A 25,619-nucleotide genomic window follows, 5' to 3' on the forward strand; every position below is an offset into this window, starting at 1 on the left:
TGAGATACCACTACACACCTGTCAGATTGGCTAGAATGACAGGGAAAGATAATGGGGAATGTTGGAGGGGATGTGGGAAAACAGGGACACTGATACATTGTTGGTGGAATTGTGAACACATCCAGCCATTCTGGAGAGCAATTTGGAACTATGCTCAAAAAGTTATCAAGCTGTGCATACCCTTTGATCCAGCAGTGTTTCTACTGGGCTTATACCCCAAAGAGATACTAAAGAAAGGAAAGGGACCTGTATGTGCCAAAATGTTTGTGGCAGCCCTGTTCGTAGTGGCTAGAAGCTGGAAAATGAAAGGATGTACATCAATTGGAGAATGGTTGAGTAAATTGTGGTATATGAACGTTATGGAATATTATTGTTCTGTAAGGAACGACCAGCAGGATGAATACAGAGAGGACTGGCGAGACTTACATGAACTGATGCTGAGTGAAATGAGCAGAACCAGGAGATCATTATATACCTCAACAATGATACTGTTTGAGGATGTATTCTGATGGAAGTGGACCTCTTTGATAAAGAGAACCTTAACTGATCAAAGATGGACAGAAGCAGCTACACCCAGAGAAAGAACACTGGAAATGAATATAAACTGCTTGCATTTATGTTTTTCCTCCCGGGTTATTTGTATCTTCTGAATTCAATTCTCCCTGTGCAACAAGAAAACTGGTTCTACACACATATATTGTATCTAGGATATACTGCAACCCATTCAACATGTAAAGGACTCTTGCCATTTGGGGGAAGGGGTGGAGGGAGGGAGGGGAAAAATCAGAACAGAAATGAATGCAAGGGATAATGCTGTAAAAAATTACCCTGGCATGTGTTCTATCAATAAAAAATTATTTAAAAAAAAGAAAGAAAAATATAGAAGAAAGCAATTATGAAATAAGATTCCCCATAATTAATTCCAACAAGTGTTACCAGAGACCCAGAGCAGATCATTCCAGATATCACCACCATTATCCTCTCCCCACCTAGGCATGATTATGGAAAATAGAAAGGTACCACCATCACTTGGCATTAATTTGTGGAAGTTGCTAACTTTCTCCCATTTTCCATAATCAAAAGTTGTATATGTAAACTGGTTAAGATATGATTAAAAAATTGAATTGTACTAGCTTTGGTTACTTTTTAAAAATCACTGATTTAATCTAAACTTGATTAATAAATATAGTCATAATGATTGATGATCATCTGTTTTAATATTTAAGCTGAAAAAGATGTTAGGAAGATTCCAGAGATTAGATCTAAAGTTAAATTGGAAATTTAAATTAAAGGGGGTCTATGAACATAAAATTCCGAAGCCAAAAAATGATCTTAAGATATAGGAAATTCGAATTGGAAGAGAACTTAAAAATTAGAATACTAGTAAAAGGATGAACTGTCCTTGAAACTCCACTTATATTTCTGCTAAAATTCTTGTTATCCAAATTCCTGTTTTTCTATCTTGCCAGAGGGGGGTCCAATTTTACAATGACATTTGTCTTTGAAAGATTTTTATCTTTGAGGCCCAGTGAATGTGAAAGACCTATTCAATAAAATAATTTTGTCAATACTATAAAAAATAAATAATAATTTTTTCTTATGATTTTGTTTGAATCTAGAAATAACTGAATTGAAGGGTCCCATGACTCCTAACAAAGACTCCCCAAGAAGCTGAAATAAGCCTAATTAGCCCTGATTTTCTAAAGAAGAATAATGACTGAGCCTACCTGTGAAAGTGGAGCTTGCTCTGGGACCACTGGGAAGAGGAAGTGAGGAAAGAAGTTTTATACCCATATCTTTCCCTTGGAGAAATGTTCTCTAAAGAATTTCTTATTAGTTTCTTGATGATATAATTAGAGGAGGCTCTTTGAGTCATCAGGGGAATCAATTCTTTTCTGAGAACTGTAACTTTTCTTGTTGTTGTTTTTGTTTTCAGAGTGAACAGATGGAAAAGTGAATATTTTCCCAAGACCTTTTTGGTGCTTTCAGAAAATTGTGGATTTATATGCATAGCATTTAGAGGTTTCAAACCAATCTTTCCATCAAAAAACATTTATTTAAAAACTACTATGTATTAATAATGGCTATAATACAGATACAAAATGAGACAATTCCAAATATCAAGAATCTTTTATTTCCCACAAGGGAAATGCCTTGTCTGAATATATGTGAATAAATAAATTCACAAATAAACAAATATACATACATATATACATCTACATGTATATATCTCCACATATGTATATATCACATATATGACATGTGTGTGTATATGTGTATATATGTATAATACAAGCAGAATTAATTCCTAGGTGGTTAAATGCAAAATGGGAAGTTGTTCAAAGAAAAGAGGAACGGTTTATTAAAATAATAATGACTAATATTTTGGCAATTTTTCCATTTTTAACATTAAAATAGGAAACTAGATTTGACAAGGAAGATATTGGTGCTAAAAAGAGAATTAGGGAAGATTGGAACAGAGGGAAACTTAGGAAGATGATGAATTCCATTATAAACCTATTGAATGTTTGACACTGAAAGATGATCAAGGTAAAACTATCCATTTGGAACAAGAACTCATTAGTTGACAAAAAAAACTTCCATGAAAAAATACTGGAAAATAGTATTGCAGAAAGTGGATATAGACCAATATCTTAGGCTTTTTTGCCAAATTGAGCTCAAAATTGGAGCATGATACAGATCTAAAGGATGATATAACAAATTAAGAGAGTAATGAATACTTTACTTGTCAGATCTATGGACAAAGGAAGAACCAATGATCAAAGAGAAAAAAAGAGAATATTTAAAGATGCAAAATGTATTATTTTGATTATATTAAGATAAAAACATTTTGCACCAACAGAAGGAAATGCAGCCAAGATTAGAAGGCAAGCAGAAATTTGGAAGACATGTTTTATAGCTAATATGTCTGTTAAAGTTTTCATTGTTCTACTATCTAAAGTATTAATTTTTTAACAAGCAAAACTAATGCCGACAAGATTGGAAGGGAAGCAATAAACTGGAGGGGGTGGAATTTTGTATCCACAGTCTCTGTTAAAGGTTTCATTTCAAAAATATATAGAGAATTGATCCAAATTTGTAAGAATATAAGGCATTCTCTAATTAATAAATGTTCAAAGGATATGGGTAGACAATCTTCAAATGAAAAATTAAATGATTTATAGTCATGAAAAAATACTCTAATACATTATTGATCAGAGAATTGCAAATTAAGACAACTCTGAGGTACCATTACACAACTCTCACATTGGTTAAGATGATGATGAATGCTGGAGCGGATGTGGAAAAATTGAGACACTGATATATTGTTGGTGGAGCTGTGAATTGATCCAACCACTCTGGAGACAAATTTGGAACTATGTCCAAAGGACTAACAAACTGTATATATCATTTGAACCAGCAATGTTTCTACTGGCCTATATCCCAAAGAGATCATAAAAAAATGAAAAGGACAAACATGTGCAAAAATATTTGTAGCCACCATCTTGTAGTAGCACAGAATTGGAAATTGAGTGAATGCTGATTAGTTGGAAGAATGGCTGAATAAGTTATGGTATAAGACTATTATAGAATGTTATTGTTCTCTGAAATCTGATTAGAACTGAATTTTTGGCAAGCAGATGGAAAAAAAAAACTTTTTTTAATAAAAAGAATATTTTTTAACCTGGCTGTGGGACTTCATCATGCTTCCTGTATTGGGGTGCCACCCCATCTTCACTTCTTTAAAAGATATGTTATCTTTTCCCATTATACTGAGAGTTCCTTGAAATCAGGGACTCTCTTTTAACACCCTTGTATCTCTAGTGCTTAGTACATTCCTAGCATATGGTTGTTGATTAATAAATGCTTATGGATTCTGACTCTAAGTCCAGGATCTGATAAAAAATAATGAAACAGTTCAATTACCAAAGATCTATAATAAAGACTATTTAAAAAAGTGAGTGGTATAAAATGGACATTAATATTTCATGTAAAATTACCTTTTTGCATTCTTCTGTGTATATATATAAATTCTATTTGGGGGTTTCTTGTCAGTTAATTATTAAAGGAACACGTATACCAAAAATGTCATTTTTTCCTATTCTGTAGAAGATTGGTTGCAAGGAAAAGACATCTGAATCATGGAGGCCAATTAAGATGCTATTGTGAGTAAGAACTGATAAGCATCTCCACTAGGATAGAGTCTGACTTAGTAGCAAGAAGGGGATGATTATGAAAAATTTGGAAAGTAAATAAGTCGAAAAGAAACTAAGAGTAATCTGGAAGTCAAAAGCTAAGAGAGTACTCATAAGAGGACATAGTTAACAGAATCAACAGCTGGAAGAACTCAAGGAAGATGAATATTGAGAAAATGCCTTTGGGTTTTATCAATTCAAAAATTGTTAGTAATCCCTTAAAGAACAGTTTCAGCACAATGGTGGGAGAAGTAATTAAAGGCAATATGAATGTGTACAGCAGAACAACCTAATATCATCTTAAACCCGTAAGAAATGCTCCAGCAAAAGAGTAGCCAGAGAAATAAAAAAGTCATCTTCACAACTCATCAGAAAAATGAACAGAAAAATTAAGGAAGTGAGTAAACAAAAAGGAGGTCTTGATACAAATAGGTATTGTTAAAGGTTAAAAAATAAGAAGGGAAATTTTCTAGAATCAAAAGAAAATTCTATAGGAATTACAGCCAAAACCCTAGAAAAGAAAATGTTGCAATCACAAAACCCAAAGAGGTTTGAAAAAGCTAACAAAAATACTAGAAAAATGTAAGATAAATTCAGAAATCATTTTTAGATAAAAATTGGAGGAAAGAAAAATTGATAGTAAATGGGAAATTCTAATAAAGCAGTGAATAACCTGAAAAATAAAATAGAGAATATAGAACAGAAGAATTCAGTAGCACAATTAGAAGAATTAGTGTCAGGCCGTGAGAAGGAAGGCATATTGATATACTGTTATTGAAGCTTTTCCAGATGGTAGGCTCTTAGTAAAATCTACTTAAATACCTGGGAAGTTTTATTGAATTCACTTGTAACGTCTTTCCTGACCTAAAGTGTCTTTACATTTTAAATCCAAAATGTTATGTTCTGGGATTCCTTTCATCTCTGATATTCTCTATTATTAGTCCTTTTCCAAGATCTTTATTTTATATTCTAAGATCCTATTTTTCTTCAATATTCTAACATCTCTATCCACATAATATTCAATAATATACACAGAGATCATAATCTATACTTCTATTTTCATTCAAATACCATTTTCCCCAGAAAATCAGCATTCACTCACCTTTACCTCAATCATTTCTACATGGGAAAATAGTGAGACAAAGCAAAGTGCATGTCTTGGGGATTTATAAAACCTGCATGTTATTGCCTTCCCTATCACTTTGGATAAAGATTTTCCAAGAATCTACCATTAGTAATAAAGAAACAGTTAATAGAAAAATTAGTCCCATTAGATTGTGACTTGTGGGGATTTTTTTCTCAAATATACCCAGAAGGAACAATTAAAAGTTTTTTTTTTCATTGAGTATAAAATTTGAAGCTAAATATTAAATAGCAGAATTTTAACTTTTTTCTATCTAGGTCTTCTATTTCTAGTTGCAACATTTTCTTTTCTAGGGTTCTGGCTGTAATTCCTATAAAATTTTCTTTTAATTCTAGAACTAGAATTCTAGTTTCTCTGTCTCTCTCTCTCTCTCTCTCTCTCTCTCTCTCTCTCTCTCTCTCTCTCTCTCTCTCTCTCTCTCTCTCTTTTTGCTTAGGCAATTGTAGTTAAGTGACTTGCTGAGGGTCACACAGCTAGGAAGTGTTAAGTATTTGAAGGCAGATTTGAACTCAAGTCCCCCTGACTTCAGGGCTGATGCACTAGGCTCTATGCCATTTAGCTGCCTTCTTTTCTCATTTTTAAGAAAACCTTTATTATTATGTAGTACCCAGTAATGTGTGATTTCAGACTTTTTTTTCACATTATACTATGGAAAAAGAACATAAAATCTTAATTCCCCCATGTTATAGATGAGGAAACTAAGATTCATGGATATGAAGTTATTTCTCAAGGATAACATATCTTGACAACAGGCAGGTGCCTAAAATAAATAGAAAATGAGCCAAACTTCCTTCAAAATCCATCTTTAGAGTAGGTGTTCCAGGAATAATCCACAAAGTTTATTGTCTGTGATATAAGGAATATGTTTACAAAACTAGATCCCTTTACATCCCTTAATTTTTAAATGGTTTGATATGAACATAGTTAAAATGACATTTCCTCTCCCATCAACCTTCTGAATTCCAAAATATATTTATATTTAAAATATTTCTGTAGCCTAGTGACTACCAGCTACTGTTATGGTTTAGTAGAAATAATACACTGAAATTGAAAAAAAAATCTGATTTCAAATCATGATTATATACTATCAGACTATGAATCAATCAATAAGCAATCTCATTATGAGAACACTAAAGAACTTAGATGTAAATATATTTGATGACAATCAAATCTGTAAAGCAGAGAGATGGAATTTCAGTGGTTAGCAATGACATGTAGCTAAATATAAGTAGAATATGGGCTATGTAGAGAAGTGTATAATACTAGGAGACTGAAAATTTAAGAAGAGGCCAAGATGTGAGAAGATCTAAAAGTCAAAAAAGAAAACTAAGTTGGAGATTAAATGCTGATGTGACTGTACAGGGATGAAAAAGTATTAATAATAATTAATGTTCAAAGAAGAAGGGACAGCTGGGTTACAGTGGTAATGGGTGAATCTCCCAGGAATCATGATATAAAGGTATACCTAGGTCTGAAATGATAACCAGGAATGAAGTGTCATCTAAGGGAGGTCAGCTCTTTGTAAGGACACGTAGATTGATGGAGTATGAAAAGAATTACTGAAAGAGATAGGCAGAGATGATATGGAAAGTCAAAAAAAGTGAGGATGATGTGAGAAGAAGAGGAGGTTGGGGAAAATGTATTCCTTTATCACCAGTGATTATATAGAACAGAAATAAAAACATAGGGGGAGGGGATTTTCTAACTTTTGAGGTAGGAGTGAATAACTGTTGAATTGGAATGCTTATCTTTCTCTGATCTCCACAGATCTACCTGCTGCATAAGTGGTAGTGTTGTGAGGATAAAGTCAGAAAATATGGGACTTAGTTTTGTTTTCTGTTTTATTATGTTTTATTTACAACAAGACAATGATAGACCTTATTTATCTGTTCTTCTAAGCTGAGCTTGAGGGTCAGTTTTGATTATTGTTATAAGAGATATAAACAGAGAAAGGAGATACCAATAGAATAGTTTACTAGAACCTAACTCATGAGGAATATCAAATCTAATTAGTGTCAACCAGTAATAGGTGATTATGTATAATTATCTTCAAGCACTCATCAATCAGGACCACAGAGCTACTAGACTAGAAGTAATAAAGTTGAAATGATTAACTCCTGGGTCTTGTTGACCAAACTCTAACTCTAAACCTGACATTGAAGTCATGTGGATTATTTTTATAAAAGAAAAGACAAGAGAGTTGAAATAAGAGGTGGAAAGAATCTTCTGTTCCAGGCATAGGAAGCAATATGAGTTAAAACATGAAGATAGAGTGATATTAATGGATTAGAATTGGAAGAGCAACTAAAATTCCCCAATAATGATGATTCAGTAGCCACATTTATATACAAACTAGAATTAATTTTTTCAATATAATGTCTGATTCTCAGCAGAGTGCAGGGAATAATGTGAATGTACTGTGAAGTCTACAAAGACAGACACTTTTGTGATGGTAAAGATTCACATGAATACATAAACAGTGGCTCTGTGCCTTAAAGTACGCAAAACACTCAGGTGGTTAGAACAATTGATATTTTATTCCATACATTTAACAGATGAGAAAATTAGGTTTCAAAGAGATAGTTATTTCCCCAAGGTTACATAGCTAGTAAATGTCAAATCTTAGATTTTAACGCAGGTCTCTTCTTATTTCAAGTCAGACACTCTTTCTATGACTCACATTGTCTCAAAAAGAGAGGAACTACTGGGAGCTTGAGTGAAGGAAGTGCTTCTTATCAGTACTTGCTAGAAAACCAGCTTTCAGATAAGGATTCTTAAGTTAGATGATGAAAGATTTCTACTTATTCCCTACATTCCAAATGGTATTTTGCAAATATTATTAAAGACTTTCTCAGTATTAATTATTAAAAAACAAAACAAAACAAAACTTCACAACAGAGAATTACCATCTTCAGAGGATTTTTTCCCTCATATTTTAACATAATGACACATTTTATTAAAAAAAAAATACAGAAGGGAGTGCAAGGGACAATGTTGAAAAATTATCCATGCATATATTCTGTCAATAAAAAGCTATAATAAAAATAAATAAATAAACAAACAAATAAATAAAACATCATCATCAGTACTGATTTTTAGAGGATCACACATTCAAATATCAAAGTACCCTTTGGAGACATCCAGTCCACTTAGCCCATTTTAAATATGAAAACATTCAGGCTCTGGGAGATAAGATGAAGTAATCCATCTCACACAAATAATGCTAAAAGAGGCTTTTAAACCCACGTTCTTTGGTTATATAACCACTTCTTTTTCCACTGCCTCATTCTTGCCATATAGAACCATAAGATTGAATTCAATTTTATTGAGATCCTCTTCAGTACACTGCCATGCATTTTGTCACTTTCTCACAGGAGCTTCTTTTCTTTCTTTTTGTTCATTGATTAAGATATGGTGGCCATTGTATTGCTTTTCCTTTTGTGGATGATTTTTCCAAAGATCCTTCTAAGAGCATCTTTAACATCCTTGTTCCTCAAGCTATATATAAATGGGTTCAACAGAGGACAGAGGAAGATACAAAATACTCCAAAGATTTTGCCCTGTTCTACTGACTTCTTGGTGGCAGGCCTCACATACGCACAGAAGAGAGTGCCATAAAACATAATGACTGCTGTCAAATGGGAACCACATGTGGAGAAGGCTTTGCGCTGTCCCTCAGTGGAACGAATACGTAATATGGCAGCAAATATGAAAATGTAGGAGACAAGAATGACTGAGAGGGAGCATGAGAGGTTCATGCCTGCAGAGATGAGCAAGGCTGTCTGTTTGACATAAGTATTAGAACAGCTCAGTACCAGCAAAGGAGGGTCTGTACAATAGAAATGGTTGATGGAATTAGGGCCACAGAAATTCAGATGAGATGTCAAAGTGACATGCACCACACCATCAAGAAAGCCATAAACATAAGGAATGCTGACCAACTGGAAGCAAGTCCTCGTGGACATCTTGCTGCTATAAAGTAGTGGGCTGCAGATGGCCATGTAGCGGTCATAGGCCATCACAGCCAGCATGAAGTGTTCAGTAACAACCAGAGAAATGAAGAAGTGACATTGGGTCAAGCAAGCAACATAGGAAATGGTTTTCTTCTCAGATAAAAAATGAACTAGCATGAGAGGTGTGACATTAGTGGAATAACACACATCTACAAAGGCAAGGTTGCTAAGGAAGAAGTACATGGGGGTATGCAGGCGAGAGGTAATTCTGATCAATGTAATCATTCCAAGATTCCCTATCAAGGTAATGAGGTAGATAAACAGAAACACCACAAAAAGGATGGGTTGCAACTCTGGCCAAGCAGTGAGGCCGAGAAGGATGAATTCAGTGACTTGGCTGCCATTTTGAAATTCTGTCATATTGATGTGATGGAAAAGCCTTAGATGTCTATCAGCTCTACAGACTTCTGAGACCAGATTGATCCATTCATACAGGCAATGAAGGATTGTTTTTTGATCCTGCTGTTGATGATAAAATAACAGAAAACCATTAGATTTGTTAGATTAAAATAGAGCTGTGTATCTGCCTTAATGTACTAATGATGCTTTCAGAATTATGACTGGGAATTTATACACCTGAGGCAGTTTTTACAAAATATAATGTAGACTAAGCAGCATGAATGACATATTCAAATTAGTTTTTTTTTTTTAGACAAAGTGGGATAATCTGAGAACAGAAGGCTCTGGAAAACTGAAGGTATTTCCCTTTGAAAAAGGAGATAGAGACCCTGGAATATTGGGAAGTCTACTATGGGTTATAAAGTATTGGGACACACCAGACAGAAGTTAACTCAGAAGTTCTGAATTAAACTTAGATATAGCCTGTCTTCCAGTGACTTCCTGTTTTAGAATAGGGAATGGAATTGTGATGTGTTTTTTTTTTTTTTTTTTGTTTAGAAAATTTCCTGAAGAGGAAATTCCTACCAGAGTAAATTTGCACTTTTTTCTGAAACTGTTTGTCAAAGATTCAGCTTCTTAAACTGTAAGTTACAATGATATAATGATATATTGGGTCTCATAACTGAATGTAGGAGTCATGAAATTATGATTTAGTTTCAGTAACTTTTTGCTTTGTATATCTATTTTCTATGCTTGAGATCATATAAAATTTTCTTAAGCAAAAAAGCATCATGAATGGAAAAAATTTAAGAAGCCCTAGTCAGCTGACTGTGGTGTGACTGAAAGGCTAGGACCCTGCTCTGCTAATTCTGAGGGAAAATTTCTATTCATTAAACCATGCAACTCTTCCAGGTAGATGATTTTTATTTAACCGATTAGCACTGCTAATTAAGGGCAGGTAGGTAGCACAGTGCATAATGCCAGACCCTGGAGACAGCAAAACTCATCATCTTCAGTTCACATCTGGCCTCAGACACACTAGCTGTTTGACTTTGGGCAAGTCATTTAACCCTGTTTGCCTTAGTTTTATCATCTGTAAAAATGTACAAGAGAATGAAATGTCAAATTACTCCACTGTTAGGAAAAACCCAGTTGAGGGTAGGATAGCTCTCAATTCACTGAAATAACCACAAAAAATGCCAATCAAAGGCTAAAGTCAGTTAATTCTCCTTGAGAAGGAATGACAATTGCTATTGGTCCTCTCTTCAATCCTAGAGTATAAATACTGAGATAGATATATACTATATATATATATATATATATATATATATATATATATATATATATATATATATATCCCTTATCACTTTCCTGACCTCTAGTGCTTTTCCTGTTAGACATCTCCTAATAGGTAGTTCATAGGCTCAACATATTCAGAACAGAACCCATGATCTTCTTCTTCAAAACTCCTTTTTTTTTAATTTCTAGTACCTCTGTATCTACTATACAACTATGCTTTCAGAAATTAAGACTGACACCAAAACTATTTGGTATTGGCTAAGAAATAGATTAGTTGATCAGTGGAAAAGATTAGGTTCACAAGACAAAATAGCCAACTATAGCAGTCTAGTGTTTGACAAACCCAAAGAGCCTAACTTTTTGGATAAGAATTCATTATTTGACAAAAACTGTTGGAAAAACTGGAAATTAGTATGGCAGAAATTAGGCATGGATCCACACTTAACACTGTATACCAAAATAAGATCAAAATGGGTCCATGATTTAGGCATAAAGAATGAGATCATAGGGCAGAAGCAGCTATACCCAAAGAAAGAACACTGGGAGATGAATATAAACTGCTTGCATTTTTGTTTTTTTTCCCGGGTTATTTATACCTCCTAAATTCAATTCTCCCTGTTCAACAAGAAAACTGTTCGGTTCTGCACACGTATATTGTATCCAGGATATACTGTAACCTATTCAACATGTAAAGGATTGCTTGCCATCTGGGGAAGGGGGTGGAGGGAGGGAGGGGAAAAATTGGAGCAGAAGTGACTGCAAGGGATAATGTTGTAAAAAATTACCCTGGCATGAGTTCTATCAATAAAAAGTTATTAAAAAAAAGAGAGAGAGAGAGAACAAAAAAAAAAAAAAAGAATGAGATCATAAATAAATTAGAGGAACTTAGGATAGTTTACCTCTCAGATTTGTGGAGGAGGAAGAAATTTATAACCAAAGATGAACTAGAGATCATTATTGATCACAAAATAGAAAATTTTGATTATATCAAATTAAAAAGTCTTTGTAAAAGAAATTAGGACTGAATACTTTTATTTTTATTTCCTCTCTCTCTTTCCTCACATTCAATTAGTTGCTGTCTTGTCACATTTTATTCTCACGATAAGTTTTTTTCTTTATCTTACTCTCTTCACTCCTCCATTCAGTTGTTAGATTTTGTTTTTCTGACTTCCACATCCCTCTAGTATTCTTCCCCTCTCCATTCTAAAAGCCCTCAGACTTATAGGCCCTCTTTGCCTCTTACCTGAACTATTACATGTTTTGTACTTAGGATGCCCACATCTAGAATTTCTCAACTCTAATCCACATGATGTCAAAGAGATATTTCCAAATCCCAGTTGCAACTACATCATTCCCTTCCTCAAAAATCTTCAGTTTCTCTCTCTCATCACTAGAATAAAACAAAAATTCCTTAAACTGACATTTACTAGACTCCACAATTTAGATTCACCTTAAGTTTTAAAAATTATCTAAATGAGGACAGCTAGATGGTGCAATGGATAGAACACAGCCCTAGAATCAGAAGGATCTGACTTTGAATCCAGCCTCACACACTTAATATTTAGTAGTTGTGGGACCCTGAATTTGGGGTTCACATAACCCCAAATGTCTCATCCTTCCAAAAACTCTAAATTTATTCTCATCATTCCAGTCAAATTGTGCCACTTGCTTTTGCCTTTTCACACCATTCCTGTGTCCTTTTTCTCTCCCTTTCCACAGTTTTTCTCCAAGCTAAGAATATATTGCCTTCTTATGTCGACTTTTTGCAGTTCTAGTTCCTTCAAGATCATTTCAAGTGGTGAATTCTAAAGAAAGCCTATCCTTATTCTCTTTCCACCCTCTTCTTTTTATTGGAACTCACTGCCTAGAAATTACACTGGGTTTATTTTTATCTTATTTTATGTACATATTCTTATCTCCAAAATAATTAATGTATTTTGTAAGTGATTGCTTCATTTTTTCACTCCAACTTTCATTTTTATTATATTTCTTCATTTTAAAAAAGGATACCAAATAAATATTATAAATAGGCAAACAATTAAAGATCTGAACAATAGAAGCTGATGGGATAAGACATTCTTTTTTGTTTCTATAAAATCCAGTACAATGTTTGAATTTGTCATTTCTTTCTCCAGCTCATTTTACATATGAGCAACTGGTACAAACAGTGTCAAGTGACCCCAGAATCACATAGTTAATAAGCATCTCAGGCTAAATTTAAACTCAAGATGAGTCTTCCTGTCTCCAGTACCAGTGTTCTATCCACTACTCTATGTAGCTGCCCCTGAAATTAAATGTGTAAGAGGCCGAATATATTTGGCAGCAAAAGGCAGATGGAGCAGGATGAATTCTGTAAATGTGTCATTAAAATTTCTGCAACAAATTAATAATATTAAGCACTTAGATATAAATTTATAAAGACTATCTCATTTGATACAACAGCTGTGGGCAGGAAGAACCCATTATTATCCCCATTCTACAGTTGAGCAAATTTTCTAAATATTTGAGTCTAGTTTTGGACTCAAGTCTTTTTTTATTCAAGGTAAAGGATTTTTTTTTTTTTTGCCCTGAGCCATCTAGCTATCTTTAATTGAACTAATTTGTTGACTTGGCAGGGGCTTAACACTCCTGTCAATCTTCCATCTGGCAATGGAGACAAAAATCAAAATTCATTTCCTAGTAGAATATCCATAAATATCATATGAGATTACATTTTTTAAAAATCTACTACTCAACATCAATTAAAAAGAAAAGATATGTGAGTAATTATTCCTGAAAACCAGCAACTTAACTTTAGTTATCTTGTTCTTCATGGCAGGGGTGAACCTTCACCAAATTGAGCACTCCCCTCTGATTGACATCTCAAGAGTAATCAAGAATGCTAAAAACAGTTGTTGAAAAATATAGAAGAAAGCAACTTATGAAATAAGATTCCCTATGATTAATTCCAACAAGTGTGACCAGAGACACAGAGCAGATCATTCCAGATATCACCACCATTATTCTCTCCCCACCCAGGCATGACTATGGAAAATAGAAAGGTACCACCATCACTTAGCATTAATTTGTGGCAGTTGCTAACTTTCTCCCATTTGTCATAATCAAAAGTTGTATATGTAAACTGGTTAAGATATGATTAAAAACTTGAATTGTACTAGCTTTGGTTACTTTTTAAAAATTACTGATTTAATCTAAACTTGATAAATACGTACAATCATAATGATTGACGATCATCTGTTTTAATATTTAAGCTGAAAGAGAATTTAGGAAGATTTCAGAGATTAGATCTAAAGTTAAATTGGAAATTTAAATTAAAAGGAGTCTATGAACATAAAATACCAAAGCCAAAAAATGATCTTAAGATTTAGGAAATTCGAATTGGAAGAGAACTTAGAAATTAGAATACTAGTAAAAGGATGAACTGTCCTTGAAGCTCCACTTATATTTCTGCTAAAATTCTTGTGATCCAAATTCCTGCTTTTCTATTTTGCCAGAGGAGAGTCCAATTTTACAATGACATTTGTCTTTGAAAAAATTTTATCTTTGAGGCCAAGTGAATGTGAAAGACCTATTCAATAAAATAATTTTGTCAATAGTGTAAAAAATAAGCCTAATTTTTTCTTATGATTTGGTTTGAATCTAGAAATAACTGAAATGAAGAGTCCCATGACTCCTAACAAAGACTCCCCAAGAAACTGAAATAAGTCTAATTAGCCATGATTTCCTAAAGAAGAATAATGACTGAGCCTACCTGTGAAAGTGGAGATTGCTCTGGGACCACTGGGAAGAGGAAGTGAGGGAAGAAGCTTTATACCCATACCTTTCCCTTGGAGAAATGTTCTCTAAAGAATTTCTTATTAGTTTCTTGATGATGTAATTAGAGGAGGCTCGTTGAGTCATCAGGGGAATCAATCCTTTACTGAGAAGTGTAACTTTTCCTGTTGTTCTTGTTTTCAGAGTGAACAAACAGATGGACAAGTGAATATTTTCTCAAGACCTTTTTGGTGCTTTCAGAAAATTGTGGATTTGTATGCATAGCATTTAGAGGTTTCAAACCAATCTTTCCATCAAAAAACATTTATTTAAAAACTACTATGTATTAATAATGGCTATGATAATACAGATACAAAATGAGACAATTCCAAATATCAAGAAACTTTTATTTCCCACAAGGGAAATGCCTTGTCTGAATATATGTGAATAAATAAATTTACAAATAAACAAATATACATACATATATACATCTACATGTCTATATCTCCACATATGTATATATCACATATATGACATATATGTGCATATATATACATATGTTTATATATATATACATACATATATACATATGTTTATATATATATACATACATATATATATATATATAATACAAACAGAATTAATTCCTAGATGGGAAGTTGTTCAAAGAAAAGAGGAAAGGTTTATTAAAATAATAATGACAGTAATATTTTAGCAACTTTTCCATTTTTACCTTAAAATAGGAAACTAGACTTTACAATGAGACATTATGGTGAAAAGACAGGAAGGATGTTGATGTTCCATTGAACAGTGTTGTGACTAGAGTAGTCTGGGATGCCTATTTTGGTCTTGGTCAACCTTGCTTTGGTTTGTCATCCAAGAGAGAAGATGACATGGGGTTTACTTAGGGTATCATTTCTCTACGATAATTCTTGTTTTGTAACTGTGGATTCAGGGTATAATTGCTCTATAAAGGATAATCTAGAGAGAGTCTGGGATACTTCTTTAGAACTTTTCTAGGAGAGTCAGAGCCAAGATGTTGGAGTAAAAGCAGGAACTTGCCCAGCCTCTCCCCTAAAGTGTTACAAATTCTTTTAAATAATGAAGCTAAACAGATTTTTAGAGCTTCAGAACACCCCCAAAAGATGGAATAGAATATTTCGAAGTTGAAGGCAATTTAGAAGCTCAGCAGAAAAGGTCCAGTGTGCAGCCCTGGATCCCACCCCAATCCAGACCAGGTCCGTCCTCTGAATCAGTGGCAGTTGTAGCAGCTTCTAGACCTTTCAGCTCAAAGACATATAACAGCAGAAAAGGTCTGTGGAACTAGAGTGGGATCCAGCATGCAATTCTAGCAGAGGCTTAGCCCTTGTCCCAGCTCCAGAGCAGGCTCAACAGTCAATGAGGCAGGACTTCTAAATCACACAGTACTGAAGGCTTCTGGATCTCTCAGCCTGGGGATACCAGAGACAACTCAAAAGGTCAGTGGACAGGATCTGTAGCAACTGATGTGCAGTCCCAATGCAACCTGGGTCAGCAGAGCCCCAGCCTTGGCCAACACACTAGACCTTACAGCTACAGTGACCCTAAAAGCTCCAGGGCAGATAAAAGTGCTTATTGTCAGATTCCTAGAAAGATCTCTGAAAACAGCTGCCAAAAAACGTTGAAGCTCAGTACAATGCATCTTCCACACTTGAAACAGGGTCCTATTTTAACAAAAAGTTAAATGCTGGGCAATAGGCTAGAGAAAATTAACAGAAAACAAAAAAAAATGTTTCTGACCTTTGAAAGTTATTATGATGCCAAGGAGGATCGAAATGTACTGAGAAGATGATAACAAAGTTAAAGCTCTTACATCTAAAGCCTCAGAGAGAAATAAGAATTGGATATAGGCCAAGGAAGAGCTCAAAAAGACTTTAAAAATCAAGTAAGAGAAATAAAAGAAAAATTAGAGAAAGAATTGAGAGAGGTGCAAAAGGAAATGCAAAAAGCTAATGAAAAAATTACCTCAAAAAGCAAAATTGGCCAATAAGGAAAGAAGGTACAAAAGATCACTAAGGAAAATAATTTCTTAAAAAATAGAATTGAGCAAATGGAAGCTAATGACTTTATAAGAAATAATACAATTAAGCAAAACCAAAAAAAAGTGAAAAATTAGGGGAAGATGCGAAATATATCATTAGAAAAACAACTGCCCTGGAAAATAGATGCAGGAGAGATATTTTAATAATTATTGGTCTACCTGAAAGGCATTATCAAAAACAAAAGCATGAAATTATCTAGGAAACTGCCTGATACTCTAGAACCAGAGGTAAACTAGAAATTGAAAGAATCCACCATATACCTCCTTACATACAAAAATAAAAACTCCAGGAATATGATAGCCAAATTCTGGAACTTCCAGGTTAAGAAAAAAAATATTATAAGCATCCAGAAAGAAAAAAAATCAAGTATAATGGAGCTATAATTAGGATAACACAAAATCTTATAGTTTCTATCTTAAAGGACTGAAGGGTTTGGCATATGATGTTCAGGAGAGCAATGAAGCTAGGATTGTGACCAAGAATCACCTACCCAGGAAAATTGGGTATAATCCTTTAAAGTAAAAGTTGGTCATTCAACAAAACTGGAGATTTTGAAGCATATACGATTAAAAGACCAGAGTTGAATGGAAATTTTGATTTTCAAATACAGGTTTCTGAAGAAGCATAAGGAAATAATCAGGAAAGTGATATAAGGAACTTAAGAAGGTTGATCTGTTTATATTTCTATATGGGAGGATGATATGTATAACTCATTAGAAGATTCACATTCTAATGGCAGTTAGAAGGAATGTATATAGACAGAGGGAATGGGATTATGAAAGAATAATATCTTTTTTTTAATGATGGAATTTAGGGATGAGAAAGGGATTTACTGGGAGAAAGGGAAAGGAAGAAGTTGAATGGTACAAATGGTCTGCCATAAAAAAAGAGTCAAGGAAAAGCTTTTATGGGAAGAGAGGGAGAAGAGCAGTGAGTAACTCTTACTTTCATCCAAATTGGCTGTAATAAGAAATGATATACATACACAAAAGCAGAAAATAACCAGAGGAATGGGATATGGAAAAGAAAGGGAGGGTGATAAAAAGAGAGTATATTGAGGGAAGAACTGATCACTATCAATAATAAAACACTTTTGAGGAGGGATTGGGTAAAAGGAAAGGGAGAAAAAATGGGGAGAAATATAATTAGCAATAGTAATTATAAATAATTCAAAGCAAGTTTCTCTGATAAAATATTGTTGTTCTCTGGGAAGTGATGATCAGGATGCTCTCAGAAAAATAAAAATAAAAATAAAAAAACCTGGAAAGGTCTCCATGACATCTATTGTATATAAAGTAATAGCAATATTCTGGGATGACCTACTTTATTTTATATCTTCCTCCTTACTATATAATAGCATAAATATTGGCAAAACTATATACTAGCTATCCATAGATATGATGTGTCATTTTCTACCACTCTGTGCTTTATGCAAAAAGTTCTTCATTTGCAAAATGTCCTTCTAATTTATCTTCCCTGAGAGCTCAGGTGAAATGGAATCTCCTCTGTGAAGTCTTCCTAATCCATCCAACTACAATTTTTTTTTCCCCTCAGATTTTCTTTAGGGCTCTTCCCTTAGCTCTATAACCCTTTATCTTGTATTTGATATACGTGAATATGCTTTATCTTTCTCTCTCTCTCTCTCTCTCTCTGTCTCTGTCTCTTTCTCTCTTTCTCCATATATATAAATTTGTTTATTTAGGGGAGAGAAATTCTTGGTATTTATGATGGCTTTAGATATCTGCAGTTATTTTTGTTTTAACAAATTAAGCTGAATTTAATTGAACTAAATTTAACTGACATTTGGTGTTCTGTGTTTTGATTTTCTTTTCACCTCTACCCATGGAGTATAGAGTATTAACTTGAAAGCAAGAAGATTTGAGTTCAAATCCAGCTTAAAATTCATAGCCTAGTAGCAATGGGATCCTGAGCAAGTCACTTTTATAGGGCAGCTAGATGGCTCAATGGATTTAGGAAAACTTATCTTACTGAGTTCAAATTTGACCTTAGATACTTTCTAGGGAAAAATCATTTAATTCAGTTTGTCTCCGTTTCCTCATCTGTAAAATGAACTGGAAAAGAAAATAGCCAACTGCTCCAGAATCTTTGCCAAGAAAACCCAAATGGGGTCATGGAGAGTCAGTCATGACTGAAATAATTTAACAACAAAACCATAAAAAATATGTTAATAATAACTCCTATCTCCCAGGGTGATCTTGAGGATAAAATTAAAGTCCTATGTAAATCCTAGTTATTATCATAGGAGAAAGAATACTAGAGTTGGATTGAAGGGCATCTGAGCTGAAATATTATTTCAGATACTCCTCTGTGAGTATCAAAGTCTTGGGTTCCTCATCTGTCAAATGAGATAATAATAACATCTAGAAGATAGGCAGTGCTTGTTTTTGCTGTTATTTGTATTATCTACTTGATGCTATCAAGGGCTTCAGGAGTCTGTGTCCTACTGGAATCTAACTGAGGAGCAACCTCAAGCATTTTGGACAAAGGAAACATTGGTATACAAGCTTTGTGTCTAAGACATTGAATGTCTGCAATCAATTTTTGGACCTGATTTAATGTGTGTACGTGGTCAGTCCAGAATTCAGGTGATTTTTTTATATACACTTTCCAGTTGAACAGAAAAATCCAAATAGCTAAAAGGGGGTATCTCTGAATTGTTTCTGATGATATTATTAAATCTAACTATTTTGTTCTTTGTCTGTCATTTGTAACATCTCCTCCAAATCCTCAGGCTGTGGAGGACTAGCCAAAATATCATTCTTATAATGTAGGATGATGGCATCAGAGTAGTGTTTCCTTATCTTGCTAATAAGAATTGGCATATGATATGGCTGTTTTTCATACCATGTGGCAATACCTTCCACTAAAATCTCTTCACAGGTCCTTGAAAATTATATGTTGATACTGAGAAAGCAAATCTATTCCTGTCCTCAGGGTGAAGGGAGATAGAGTAAAAGCAATCCTTAATATCTATTATCCACAAGGGTCATTTCTTGAGGATCATGTTTGGGGATGGCAAACCTGCCTGTAAAGAACTTATATCTTCTAGGACTGAATTTACTTGTCTCAAATTTGTTCCCATTCTCCATTTATCAGATTTTTTTCTTTATAACAAATACAGGGAAGTTCCATGGGTTGTTACCTCAATATGTCCTAATTCTAATTGTTCTTGTACTAATTGATGGAGAATGGCTGTTTTTTCTTTAGTCCGGGGCCATTGCTCCACCCATACCAGTGTATCAGTAGTCCAAGTCATTTTTTGGAACAGTGGAAGCTGCAGCAGCAATGACTTCTCCTAAAAATCTGTGGTGATTTTCATTCCTAATTGGTGTAATATATCCCTGCCCCATAAGTTAACATGCAAGCCATCTATTATTCAAGGAAAAATGGTTCCTATCTTTCCGTCTTTTTGCCAATTTACTGGTTCAGCAGACATCAAAGACTCCTTACTGCCTCCTATCCCTGCCACTCTATGGTTAGCTGAAATCACAGGCTATCAAGGGGACCACCAAAAAGCAGCCACCACAGCCCTGTCTGCTCCAGTGTCTAGTAATCCTTCAAACTGTTGTTTATTCAAAGTAAGGGTCAATATTGGCCAAGTGAGTGTGATAGCCTTTGTAAAATATGTTTGTACAATGGCCTCTGAATTTGGACCCATCTATGGAGCTAATGCACAATTATTATTATATTTTTAACTGTAATTTCAGGTGAAATGACTATTCCTTGAACTATACATTGCCTCTTGTTAAGATATATTTAAATATTATCAGTGTTAATCATAGTTATAGACACAGGCACTTCCTCATATATTTGTATAACTGAGATAGCTAATGATTATAGGGATAGTGGAGGATTTATAATAAAAACATAACAAAAGTTCCTATGAATCCTTATGTGTAAAATGAGGCCTTACTCTGAGTTACATCTTTAAAGGAAAGCGGTTCATATCTTCACCACTCTCTGCCTGGTCCAGAAACAGCACAGATCAATGGGCTCTCTCTCTGGACTTGGAGGTTGTCTTGACCTCATAGCTTGTGGGAAATGTTTGACTGCAAAATTATCACTCTAGCACCTTTCTTTTCAAGTTCCTGTTTTCAGGCATCACTTGAAGTTGGCCATTCTAATGTCTAAGGACATTAATTGCAAGAGGCCTTTGGTCTCAGAAACAAGATGAATGAGGTCGGAGACTCATGGGTTGTGAAAAGAGCTCCAGTTTATTATGTTGTACAGCCTTGTTTATAAACATTTCTCAGTTAAAGATACTCATAGTTCCTTCAATTGAAATATTATTTGCATAAAACTATGAAAAAAACCTACTATAAAAGTGGTATCATGAGAGTTAATGTGAATAAATAAAAGTTTCATTTTTGTTTTATTTTTCAAAATTCTGAAATAATTTAAAGAAATTTTAAAAGTAACTAAATATGCACTTCATGAAGATACAGTTATAAATGACCAAAATGTTTCAGGCAAGTTACCATCTTCCTTTTATTTTATTTTGTTTTTATTCTTTTTTTTTCAAAGATCAAGCAATTATTTTTTTTTCTTTCACCCATCAAATAGAGAATAAAAGACAAAAGACAAAAAAAAAAACCATTTGTAACTAATGTGAATTATCAAATAAAACAGATTTCCACAGTGGCCACATCCCAAAATGGGACTCATTCTTTATATCTAGTTAAATAAATGAAGTTTCAAAAAAGGCAAAATGTCAATGTGTATAACCCCATAGATATAACATTCTAAAAATGTCCTTTTCTGCCTCAGATTCCCCAACTATAACATTGACATAATAATACTGTTTCATGAATCTTTGAGACTAAAATGAGATAATATTTGTAAAATAATAAAAGAAGAGTGCCTGACACATGAGAGGAAATTAATAAATGCTTGTTTCTTTCCTTTTGGGGGGAGAAAGGCACCTCACTGAATCAGATGCTTTATTTTCAAAATGCAAAGGGTAAGGTTAATTTCCTTATGTAAATCCTATGAAATTCATCCAGCCATTTTTATGAAAAGTTTTTTTTCTGGAATACTTTTTTCATGGCCTCAATGACATCCTTGTTTCTGAGGCTATAGATCAAGGGATTTAGCATGGGACTCACAAAGGTATAAAAGACAGCAATCACTTTGGATTCTTCCACAGACTGCTCAGAAGGAGGTCTTAAATACATGCAAAAGAGAGTTCCATAGAAAAGAACAACAGAAGTCAGGTGGGATCCACAGGTAGAAAAAGCCTTGCGTCTGCCTTCAGCAGATCGGATTCTCAAAATGGCAACAAAGATAAAAACATAAGAACAGAGAATGGTGAGGAGAGAGCTTAAGAGAGTAAAGCCAGCTACTATGAACATGGCCATTTTTTTGACATAGACATCAGAGCAGGACAGTAACAGGAGAGGTGGGTCAGCACAGTAGAAGTGGTTAATTTCATTGGGTCCACAGAAGGACAAGTGAAAGGTCAATATGGACTGGGAAAGGCCATTCAGGAAGCCATAGACATAGGGAACAATGACTAAGCAGAGGCAAACATTCTGGTTCATTTTGGTGCTGTAATGCAGAGGACTGCTGATGGCCACGTAGCGATCAATGGCCATTGAAGCAAGGATATAAAATTCTGTGATCACCAAGGCAATGAAGGAAAGACACTGGATAAAACATCCTGCATAAGAGATGGCTTTTCTCTCAGAGAGGAAATGGACTAGCATCTGAGGGGTGATGTTGGAAGAGTAACATAAATCAACGAAGGAGAGATGACTGAGGAAAAAGTACATGGGAGTATGGAGTTGTGGGCTCTTATGAATCAGCATGATCATGCCCACATTCCCCACCAGAGTGATGGTGTAGATAAGTAGAAAGATAATGAAAAGGATCTTCTGCAGTTCTGGATCCGCAGTTAGACCCAGCAGGATGAATTCAGTTACTTCAGTATAGTTTGGAGGAGACATTTTCTCATGTCCTGTCAAATGAGAGATGGACACATTACAGATGTGAGAAGGAACTTAATGAATATGAAAGCAAATGCTTATATCACTTTAGGATGCTCTACTGATCATCAAGAATCACATTCAGCTTTTTAACTTGTCTCTTTTTTCTTTCATTCCTCTTCTATCTCTGTCTCTGTCTCTCTTGGTCTGTGTCTGTTTCCCTGTCTTTATGTCTGTCTCTCTCTCCCTTCCTTTTTCCTTCCTTCCCTTTCTTTCTCCTTTCTTCCCTTCCTTCATCTCCCTCCTTCTTCTCCTTCTTATTATGCTTCTGCTTCTGCTACTTCTGATTCTTCTTCTTTCTTCTTTCTTTTTCTCTTTCTCTCTTTGTGTGTGTGTGCCTCTCCAGGTTCTTTCTGTCCATCTCTCGCTGCCTTTCCCTCTCCTTCTTCTCTCTCTCTCTCTCTCTCTCTCTCTCTCTCTCTCTCTCTCTCTCTCTCTCTCTCTCTCTCTCTCTCTCTCTCTTTCTCTCTTTCCCTCCCTCTTTCACACACAAGATTTTCCACTTATAAGATTATACACAGAGAGACATAAAACAAATACATGTATCTATGTATTCCCAATCTATCATTGTGATCTTACTACTCATGAATACTATCATATTACTCTGAATTCCATTATGATCAATAAAGTTTTAAGCCTATATGGAAGTAGAAATTTTGATTTTACAGGAGAAATAATTATATAAAATCTAAATGAAAGCTAACTAACCTTCTACACAGCCTAATGGAAAGGAAATTCTATTCACATATGATCCTGACCATGCTATTTACCCTTTCTCAGTTTCAATATTCTCATCTTTAAAATTGCGATAATAAAAAAAAAATGTCTTCAAGAGTTGTTGTGGGGATTAATAAATGATTATATATTAGAAGAGTTTTTAATGTGTTATAAGATGATTGCATACAAATATGTAATATGTTTTACAAATCTTAATATACAAATGTTAATTAATATTATTATTATTAATCAATGTTTGTAATTACCAGAGTGTTTTTACTAATTTACTCATGTTTGAATATAACAAATCATGAACTCAATTTCCCTTCTTTCAAGGCAACAGTTCACCTGTGATTACTGTCTTTTGTTACATCATGTCCTTTATAAGTTCAGGGCAGCTAGGTTGTTTAGTGGATAGAGCACAGAATTAGACTTGAGAAGACTCGTCTTCATGAAATCAAATCTGGCCTCAGACATAATCTATCTGATTTTATGCAAGTCACTCAATCCTGCTTGCCTCAGTTTCCTCATCTGTCAAATGAGTTCGAGAAGAAAATGACAAACCACTCCTGTGTTTTTGCCAAGGGAACCCCAAATGTGCTCATGATAAATTGGACAGAATGGAAAAATAACTGAACAATAAAACATTTTGATATTTTAAGAGAAAAGACCTTGCTACTTTTGATACTCTCTATTGCTTGCTCTAAATTCTCTTTCAGCTTAAATATTCTAGAAACATCATAATGAAAGAGAAAATGAAAATTATCGTAATAGCAAATAGTTTTGGTTGTTTAAGGAAATGAATTTGACTATAGAACATACATTTCTGTGCTTTTTTTGTTCTAAGGATTCTTTCAGCAATGCATTTTTTTTTCTTATGGATGTTTGTTGACTGCATTTGATGGTTTATTTTTCAAAGTATAGAGGCTGAGTTATATAGCAACTTTTGCTAAAACTGGATAGGTCTCTAAAGTGCATGGTTGTGTATCTAAACTTAACTAGTAGCCAGGAATGGGATGAAGTGACACATATTGATATTACAAATTTGAGTATACGACTCAACTTTGAGTATACGACATTCAGTAAATGAGACATGTACAATAAAAACCAAAATAAGAGACTTATTATCAACGTCCAGAAAACAAAACAAAAAAATTGCCTACCTGTCAAAATGGTGAGGGTTCAGAATAGTACTACATAATTTTATTTCAGAAGAAGATCATGGCCTGAATCATGATCTTGTAGTGGGTGAGAACTAAGACCAGATGTCCTAGGTACTTTTCCCTTCCAAGATTTTTTGATGCAAAGGTAGAAAAATTTGTATCATAATATATTTCTTGTGCTTTTTCCCTGAAGGATGACTCAAATACATTCCCAGAAAGCCATTACAACATCCCTAAGGAACCATATCAATTAGAGAAGTTTTTGAGCTGGATTCTCCTCAGTGCCCATGCTCCCATGTGACTCAGGGTTCCATAGCTTTGCCTCATAGATGAGATCCTATGGATTTGCATGTGTATTGACTGCTCTTTAACTGTTGAAAGTCACTTGGTCATTGATCATTTTATAAAGAATTTTTTGGTGATGCAAGACCAATAGGTGTCCTAGTAAATAAAGTGTATAGATTTGGAGTCAGGATAAATTGAGTTCTAATCCATTTGAAGATTGCTGGAAGTATGTACCTGGCCAAGTCATCTGACCTCTTTCATCCCCAATTTATCCATATGTAAAAATGAAAAGCTAATGAGATGATTCAAATCAATTCCAATTGTTCAATGATGAAGAGAGCCATCTACACCCAGAGAGAGAACTATGGGAACTGAGTATCATTGACAGCATAGCATTTTCACTCTTCTTGTTGCTGTCTGCTTGCATTTTATTTTCCTTCACTTTTTTTCTTGTGTGGAATGAAAATTGTATAAATATGCATTCATATATTGCATTTATCATATATTTCTGCCATGTTTAATATATATTGGCCTACTTGCTATCTAGAGGAGGGTGTGGGGGAAGGGGAGGTTATTAGAACACAGGATTTTGCAAGGACTAATTGTTCTGAAGAATAAAAAGTT

The 25,619-nt window shown here is 34.3% G+C and overlaps 2 protein-coding genes across 2 annotated transcripts; both read right to left on the reverse strand.

Moving 5' to 3' along the window:
• Nucleotides 1–8,744: 8,744 nt before the first annotated feature.
• LOC127541586 (olfactory receptor 1030-like) lies at nt 8,745–9,713 on the reverse strand. The gene has a single exon (XM_051966809.1). The coding sequence runs from the start codon at nt 9,711–9,713 to the stop codon at nt 8,745–8,747; it is 969 nt and encodes a 322-aa protein (XP_051822769.1).
• Nucleotides 9,714–21,855: 12,142 nt separating this feature from the next.
• On the reverse strand, nt 21,856–22,791 carry LOC127540696 (olfactory receptor 5M10-like). The gene has a single exon (XM_051965514.1). The coding sequence runs from the start codon at nt 22,789–22,791 to the stop codon at nt 21,856–21,858; it is 936 nt and encodes a 311-aa protein (XP_051821474.1).
• Nucleotides 22,792–25,619: the final 2,828 nt, after the last annotated feature.

The sequence above is a fragment of the Antechinus flavipes genome, chromosome 6 (assembly GCF_016432865.1).
Source record: "Antechinus flavipes isolate AdamAnt ecotype Samford, QLD, Australia chromosome 6, AdamAnt_v2, whole genome shotgun sequence".
In the NCBI taxonomy this organism is placed as follows: domain Eukaryota; kingdom Metazoa; phylum Chordata; class Mammalia; order Dasyuromorphia; family Dasyuridae; genus Antechinus; species Antechinus flavipes.